This window comes from Eucyclogobius newberryi, unplaced genomic scaffold, assembly GCF_026437365.1.
Source record: "Eucyclogobius newberryi isolate DKJ021-1_F unplaced genomic scaffold, fEucNew1.0.hap1 SCAF_22, whole genome shotgun sequence".
Taxonomy (NCBI): Eukaryota; Metazoa; Chordata; class Actinopteri; order Gobiiformes; family Gobiidae; genus Eucyclogobius; species Eucyclogobius newberryi.
This window is the reverse complement of record NW_027315857.1, coordinates 14896733-14905188: the sequence shown is the minus strand read 5'-3', so window position 1 is coordinate 14905188 and position 8456 is coordinate 14896733. Positions and strand designations below refer to the sequence as shown.

General features: G+C 44.5%; 2 protein-coding genes across 2 annotated transcripts in view; both read left to right on the top strand.

Annotated features, from left to right (window-relative positions):
• On the top strand, positions 1-1671 carry msantd1 (Myb/SANT-like DNA-binding domain containing 1). Its single transcript, XM_072459244.1, has 3 exons — positions 1-656; positions 735-1028; positions 1200-1671. The coding sequence occupies exons 1-3, from the start codon at positions 271-273 to the stop codon at positions 1489-1491; spliced, it is 972 nt and encodes a 323-aa protein (XP_072315345.1). The 5' UTR covers positions 1-270; the 3' UTR covers positions 1492-1671.
• Positions 1672-3573: 1902 nt separating this feature from the next.
• The window catches only part of rgs12a (regulator of G protein signaling 12a), a 31620-nt gene continuing 26737 nt past the window's right edge, over positions 3574-8456 (top strand). The window contains exons 1-2 of the mRNA XM_072458593.1: positions 3574-5343; positions 6171-6263. Coding sequence (XP_072314694.1) covers positions 3574-5343; positions 6171-6263 — 1863 coding nt within the window. The remainder of the gene's footprint in view (positions 5344-6170; positions 6264-8456) is intronic.

Here is an 8456-nt window from a genome sequence, read left to right as displayed (position 1 = left end):
CTAAAAGCTTTTTGTGTGTGCCGCGGTGGACAGAGAGAGGGGAGAGGAGAGGACGGCGACAGGGGGCGTGCGTTTGGGGCACGGGGGGGGAGAGGAGCACAGTCCCGCCCTCCCCGTTGCCTTGGAAACTTGATGTCACGGTGACATCAGAGAGCATTAAAAGCTTTTAACCGGTTTCCTCCAGCCCTAGGCCCCATTTTGAGTCCTCTTTCAGCGAGACTAGGGGGTGGGGGCGCGGCGAGCTTGCAGGGCTGTGCGTGCAATGCTTTTATGGCTCAGGATCTGACTGCAGACAGACAGGCAGCCCTCAGTGCTGTAAAAGGCTTTCAAATCCAGCCGGTTAAGATAGAAGCCATGCAAGCCGCACAGCCTTCCCAGCAGCCCAAGATGAGCCTCGCAAACATGGCTGCAGCAGAGGACTTCAGCTACTTACTGCCAGGAAGCAGTGAGAAGCACAGGAGGGCCCCCAACTGGACTGATGGGGAAATGAAGGCTCTCCTATTCGTGTGGGAGGAATTCCACCACGAGCTGAAGAGCAGCAAGAGAAACGCCAAGGTCTATGAGAAGATGTCCCAGAGGTTCTTCCAGCTGACAGGAGAGCAGCGCTTCAAAGAGGAGATCAAGATGAAAATCACTAACATGTCTTTCCAGTACAGGTGAGAGTTCGGAGGTGGGCTCACGGATACAATTATGTTGTTTCTATTTGTTATGAATATGTCCCTTTTTCCCCCCAGGAGACTAAAAGCAACACATGCCGACAATGGAGAGGTACCAGACTGGCCCTACTACAAGACCATCGAGAATATTCTTAATAAACCGGTGGAAAATGGCAGAATAAGCAATATGGAGTTCAACGCAGCGGCGATGGCAGGGCCCTCCACATCCTCCCCGGGGGACCCACTGGTGCTCCACACAGAAGACGGCATTGTGGACTTCCTGCCCGAGTACACTGGCTCCTCAGACGAGATGGAGATCAAGCAGGAGCTGGAGTCTCTCAGCTCGGACAGCGAGCTCATACAAGCCTCCAGGTAATGACAGGCTGGTTACGACTGATCAAGATCTTTCAATCAACGTGATGTTTTGTAGCTAACAGGTTATGACACAATTACAGAGTTATTATTGAAGTTATTATTTAAGTCTACCTAATTTATAATGTGTTTATCCATCATATATCAGATTTGGCTTTATGTTTTCTGCAGCTTACAGTCTTCAGGTAAAAAACGCCGGACGGACAAAAAGCAGCTGCATTTGAAGAGGAAGAAAGTGCGACTGATGCAGTGCATGCTTCAGGAGCAGCGGAGGTCCAGTCGAGCCCTGGAGGAGATGTGCAGAGAGGTCCGGCGAGCTCTGCACCAACAGAACCTGGTCCAGGTCCAGTGTCTTCAGATGCAAGAGCGCATGATGAACCTGATGGAGAGAATGATCCAGCTCCCGTCTGCCTCGTCGTCATCGTCGTCGCACACCAAACCCCACGACCCCGCTAACGTCTGAAGTGAGACAGAGCGTGTTCAAAGTGAACTCGATAGTATTTCTATTATTTTTTAAACCTTTATAGTTTTATCAGGGCGTTTTACGAGAAGCATGTTGTAACACATACGTAGACTCTTCATTCAATCCACAAATCAACAGAGGGCATTTTGTGTACATTAAAATATCACTGTGACCAATGAATCCTTTTAGTTTTTTTTTTTAATGTAACGTTTCTGATGGAGGGTTTGACACCTGCTTTTCTCCATGGAGATGTTATTGTTGTTCCTCGAATGTTCCACAGAAAACTTTCCCACCCCATGGAATCCAACACCAGGCCAAGATAAATTATACAAATGCATGTTTTCACCTGAAGTACATAGCTTCTATGGCCAAATGTTACTAGTAGTATGTTACTTGTGTCTTACAAAAGCCTGCAGATGCGTGCTGACCGAGCGGCTTATGAGCTTATGGTTAAACTGGGCCACTTTTGAAAATGTATTTATGTGAAATGACTTATTTTATACAATAGACTATATGTTTTTAAACACACATTCAGAAGATGTCATATTTTCTATCCATGAACTTTTTTTTTTTTTTATAAACAAACAGGTCTGTAGCCTACTTAAAGAGCCCATTTTAAGAGGATTGGGAGAAAATGAGGATTAATGTCCGTTTTGTAATGTCACTTAGCCTTCTACAGACAAAAGCGTGCACCCAAACCAAAACACTCTACGTGCCTTCTTTTTTTTAAAAATTCTTTTAAACAGCAACAAGTGATTCTAGCTGTGGAATTGTGTTATCAGCCTTTTTTCGGGGCACCACGACGACCCCATTAGCTGTTCAGTTGGCTGTAGATAACCACCTGTGACTCTACGCCTCTGACCCATGTGGCCCTCAAAGGAGCCGTTGCAGCCCTTTGACCAGAGAGCTATTATTTACACACAGAACCAGCAGGAAGTGTTTAAATAATAGCCTGCTGCAGACTCACAGCCCGGAGCATGACATTCTACAGACACACTTTCGAAACTCTTAACGGTAAGGCTTTTACTTTTATTTTTATGAGAATATTTAAAGCTTATTACTTGTGGCACACATTAAAAGTTTGCACTGCTATATTTAAATTTTTTATCCATAGTTGTTCATAGATATTCATATACATACATCTGCTAAAATATTGCATCATATAGACATTTATTTCATAGCTGCAAATTAAATCATTTTAAACCACTGATTTAAAAATTGTCTTACTTTACAGCCGTCAACAATAGCCAATGGCAGGAGTGCATTTGTTTGAACGGGAGACAAAGGGAGGGCGCTGGTTGGTCGGGGGCGGGTGTCACGTGACGGCAGAGACGTTACGCTGTCATGGTGACCGTGAAAGACGCTTTGTTCCTCGTGTAAACGGAGAGGCGGTGTCATATGGGAAAAACCAAATCACGGCAATTAAACTTTAGGCTTTCGCGTGTTAAATAATGTGAAAATGTGAGCGTTTGGAGTAATGTCGACCTGAACCGGATGTTTGTGTTGATTTAAGGAAGTTTCTCCCTCTCAAAACGGTAATATAACGTTACAACTTTGTCCTCATGTCGCTAGTTTCTTTAAGATGTGTGGGTTAGTTAAGTGGGTTAGTTAAAGCATCTGTAAGTAAAGTTAACTGTGACATTTAGGACGCAAGGAAAGAGAGAAAAACACGCTTTAAGTCAGAGATCCGACAAGAAAAATGCTTTATAGTAAGAAATAAGTATACTTTTTGTATTTGAACATGTTGAATGTGTGTGACGGGGCAGCTGGCTCTGTGGGTGGAGGGGTGAATCTGATTAGAACGGGACAAAAAGCACTTTGTCTTTTTGACAGATAATTGGCAAATTTATTTATGTCAATGGAAATTTACTTCACACAAAGAAATCTGTTTATTGTATTTTGTGTTGCAGGTTAACGATACAAAAGAGCTCAAATTTAAACCTAATTATAGTTACTTTTATGGCACACCAATAATAAAGATGTAACACAGAGAATGTCTCAAACATGCCGTCGTGCTACTTGTTTGTGATTGTGTGCGTTCTGTCTGTGTTTCAGAATGACAACAACACGCCAAGTAGAAAAATGAGGATCCAAGGACAGCCTGAAGGTGCAAGAAGGCGCCTGGATTTAAGTTTAGTGGGTGAGCTGAGGCGTGTGGAGGTCAGCCGCGGCCGGGCTGGATATGGCTTCACTATCGCAGGACAGCGCCCGTGTGTGATGAGTGGGATTTTAAAGGGAAGCCCTGCTGACCTGGTGGGACTCAAACAAGGGGATCGAATAATGGCCATCGATGGGACGGACGTTTCAGCCGCCCCTCATGAGACTGTGGTACAGCAGATAGGAAGCTCCCGGGGGCCTCTGAGGCTGGTGGTTCACACTGATGGTCGCATAATTGAAAATCCTATTCTTGCGGATGAAAGGTTTGGCCAGAAAGGGGGCGCCTTCCAGAGAGCGGGTGTTCTCCGTACCATCTCAGACGATACGAACAACTCCTCTTTTAATCAAGCCACCAGTTTCAGACAGAGGCCTTTGTCAGAGCCGGACATGTCGCAGTGGTCACTACAGTGGAGTGCCTTTGCTCAGCAGGACATAGACGAGCTCTCCAGGTCAGAGGACACAGACTCTGTTTTCACTGACACAGAGGAAGTCAATCCAGACTGGAGTGTTTTGAACATGACTTTGGTGGTGGGATACCTGAGCTCCACTGAGCTCATTCTCAACACTTCAGACACTGAGGACTGTCTCAAAGCTATTCTGGAGCGGATACGACAGTTGGGAACAGAGCAGGACACTCACACTTTGGTGATGATGAAGATCATGTTTGACTGTATTCGACTCTGTGACGATGCAGGCGCTGTACTGGCAGCTTTTCCAGCTGAGAATCTGGTTTTAGGAGCAGTATGTGCTGAAGACGCGCGTTTCTTTTGCTTGGTGACCACAGCACACGTTATAAATGGCCAGGTGCCAGAGGACTGTCCCTTAAGGGCTTCTTGTCATGTTTTCTTCATTGACCCAGAGCTGAGCAGCCACCAGGACCACACGGGCATCGCTGAACGGTTTGGCTTGAGCTGCACTGCAGACCCAGACGCTGCTGGCTGCCTGGAGTTCCCCCACACGCCGTCAGATGTACTGCACTTTGTCACAGTGCTGTTCAGTGACATGGGAGACGCCGTGGAGAGGCTCCGGGCCAAGCTGGACTCTGAGGCCCAGCAGCAGGTCTTTGCCAGTGCTACCAGTGATAAACATGGCAGTGCAAGCAGCAATGGGGACAGCGGGATAGGGAATAGTTCACCTCCTGAACAAAGAGCAGATAGGGATTTCCCATCTACGGTGAAAAGCCCCCCTGGGTCCCACCTCCCCAGCTGTCCCTGGGATTATCCTGTGTCTGAAGACCTCACCCCAATAAATCCTTCCAAGAATGAGCCCAAACATAATCTTGAGAGCCATACACGCACACATTCCCTTTCAGAGTCTCTTCCTGGCCCCGATGGTCTGACAAGTTTCTACGGGGGACCCCCACCCAGGCTGGAGTTCCAGTTCAAGCCTCCACCTCCTCCACTGCCACTCACCAAAAAAACAAACTTCTTTGCAGACCCTCTTCGGAGGAGTCAGAGGTGGTTTTTGAAGCCCAAAGGGTCCAGGGCAGTGAATGATGAGAACGAAGCTCAAGTGGTCAACCCCTGGTCTAGTGTCACTTTAGGGTCAGGTCCCTCCAACATGCCGCCTCCTATGGGCCAAGTCCCTCCTGACCAGTATCAGTCAGCTGACCCTATGATGCTGCCGCCGCAGGAGGAGTGGACCAAGCGCTTTCTGGAGCAAAGAGACAAACAAAACAAGTGCACTCACAAAACTGTAAGTGACTTTTTATTTCCATTATTCATTATTCCATGTTCAGTGAAAACTACACATTTCACATATTAAAGATATATGAATATTCAATATTTGTAAAACACATGATTTAACACTATGCATGCTGCTCAAACGTCAATACAAAGATCAGTTTTCCGCTTGTTCAACACAGGAAGTATTAAAAGGGTCAGCACAAGTTATCTGGACACTATGGGTCATTTGTAAGGCTTTTCTATGGCTCCTGAAATGACCCGCAAGAGCACTGCCTTTAAACTGGTGAGTGTGAAATGAAACACCTGCTTTAAAACAATGACGTCCTGGTCAAAGCTGAATGTTGCTCTCCTGTTTGCCCACAAGATGTCCCTGTGTACCCAGAGAGCCCAGAGAAACCCACTCTGAAGTCAGGCAGAGCTTGTGTCATGCTGCAATAATGATCTGACACAGTTATTCTTAAATGTTTGGGGACATTGTGATCCAAGCGTCTTCTGAAAACAGAGAATAGTTCATCTTTTGCTCTATCTTAGGAGGTGAACACACAATCACATATTTCTCTTTTAAATCTAGATAACGTGCTCTACTTGGCCCATTGCCCTTTTCACAAAATCCTCCCAATCACCACCAGAAAGAAAAGGCCAAATCTATTTTCTACTGTAGCCCAATGCGTTCATATGTTGCCTATTTAAAAAAAGCCTTTCCATTGTCTTGACTTGCTTTTGCATTATTGTATTAACCAGTTACCCAATTTATTCATAAATCCAAGGCAGCTGATTTTAGACATTTGACTCTATTATGGCCTTTTTTTTATAAATCATTCTCTTATGTTCTTTCAGGGCTCCCGGTTTTGGGCAAGGGGTGCAGTCCGTGCCTCCAAACGACGCTCGTCAAAACGTCTCAGTCTCGCAAGATCCTTGGACGACCTTGAGGTAACGAGCGAGTTTGTTCTTACCGCGGGAGTCAGGAGGAAGTTGATCTCATGCAATTATAACTCGCCAGGTTTTTGCAGTCGGTGTGGGTAGATGACAAAAAGCTTGCCAAAACAAAAGGTTTGGACTGACTGTAGTGTTGGCTCCTTTTCATAAAACCCTGGCTCCACATTCTTCATCTCATTTTAACATCTCATTTCCGCTCTCGTTGGACTAAAGGGGTCCCAACAAAGTGGTCTTTGTGCCGGGGCCTGCGTGTCCCTGTTTGTTTGCTCGCACTAATGAGTCTGGTCGCAACAACTCCACTCCCTTAATAAGCCCTTTATGCCACTGTACTTCACTCGCACGCGCACACACACACAACCACATTTCTGCCCATTCATGCGTGCCATGATTGTTCTGAATGCGCATTTTAAACATGTGGGACAATGTAAACCGAAATGGGCCGGACCGTATTGTGTATCCGTGAATTAGTCGGAGCCGCAGCGGGACACGCCCCAGACCTCACATTGTAAATTATATGAATAAAGAGTCTTGGAGTTGTGCAAAACGCTCCCAATTTCGAGCCCAATCTTGCTGGAATTACAGTTTTGTGTAAAATGGTGAGAGATTCTTTTTATCCTCGCTTCCTGTCAAAACAAACCCACACACGGCGCTGTCAGATGATTGGAGAGGATGTTTGACAGAATTTTTAAGCTTCCTCGCTTTGGTTATAATTTTCTCTCCGCTGTGAAATAAATGATTGCACCAGTTTCGTCACTAATAAAAAAACAAGACAGCTGTTTTTAAAAGTGTCCCGCTCAGACGCCGCTCACTGGGAGAAATGGAGATAATGTGTCAAACTTGTTCTCTGGAAAACAGCCCCATCTGCTCATGAGTGCGTGGTCAATCATGTATTTCTCTGTCGTTTTCCGGTGGCGTTTTAGTGTTTGTTTCCACCAGAGCAATTTCATTTTCTTTGGATGATTTGACTTGTGGCACAGGGGATTAGAATGCTGCTGATTGGGCCAAGTATTATGCACAAGTGGCAGGTTTAGAGAACAAGCAAACGCATTTTTTTACCATTCATTCAATCCGAGCGTGAATAAGTTTGTGTCACGTAACATTACATGTCGTATCATAAGGCCTATGACACCAAAACATGCTGAGATTACCTGCGTTGCACCAATGAAATTTCCCCATGTGGGACAATAAAGGAATATCTTATCTTATCTTAGATTTCATCCCACCCACTCCGCCTGTTAGTTTTCTTGCTAATTTCTCCAGTCATGTCATCAAATATGGTTTTACAGCAACATAAACCTAACCAAACGTGATCTGTGAATGATTTATTTTTGCTCATACTAAACAAGCAGCTTTACTATTACTATATGTGTATTATATGTCAAACAAACCACTGCACATTTGCATGGAGGCAAACAATACAGAGGCTATTGCCCTACACCCATCAGTAATATCTCTTGTGTTGTTGGCTAACCTAATATGAGCCCTGGATGAGATTTAAGCCATGACGTGCTCCCCCCCCCCCCTCTGAGCATGTATGAAATGTTACTGTTGTCAGTGGTAATACAGTGTTCTATTTCAAGGCTGAACATTGGTCTGGCTTTGTGGATAGAGATCATAGTGCTCACTTCTCTGCTGCTGTAGACCCGAGCCCATCCAATGGCATTAGCAATTATGTCCGTGTAAAGAGTTTGACATGTGGGTTTACTGTGGCAATGAGGACTGTTTATGTAACCACTGGGGTTCTATGGCTATAATGTTCTATGGCTATAATGTTCTATGGTGATAATGTTCTATGGCTATAATGTTCTATGGATATAATGTTCTATGGATATAATGTTCTATGGATATAATGTTCTATGGCGATAATGTTCTATGGCTATAATGTTCTATGGCTATAATGTTCTATGGCTATAATGTTCTATGGATATAATGTTCTATGGATATAATGTTCTATGGCTATAATGTTCTATGGATATAATGTTCTATGGATATAATGTTCTATGGCGATAATGTTCTATGGCTATAATGTTCTATGGATATAATGTTCTATGGCTATAATGTTCTATGGTGATAATGTTCTATGGCTATAATGTTCTATGACTATAATGTTCTATGGCTATAATGTTCTATGACTATAATGTTCTATGGATATAATGTTCTATGGCTATAATGTTCTATGACTATAAT

What these genes read in the sequence shown, in the direction of transcription:
- msantd1 (XM_072459244.1), top strand. Translation starts at nt 271, where the DNA reads ATGGCTCAGGATCTGACTGCAGACAGACAGGCAGCCCTCAGTGCTGTA. An exon ending in AACATGTCTTTCCAGTACAG is followed by an intron (nt 657 to 734) that starts GTGAGAGTTCGG and finishes TTTTCCCCCCAG; the next exon opens with GAGACTAAAAGCAACACATG. An exon ending in GAGCTCATACAAGCCTCCAG is followed by an intron (nt 1,029 to 1,199) that starts GTAATGACAGGC and finishes TGTTTTCTGCAG; the next exon opens with CTTACAGTCTTCAGGTAAAA.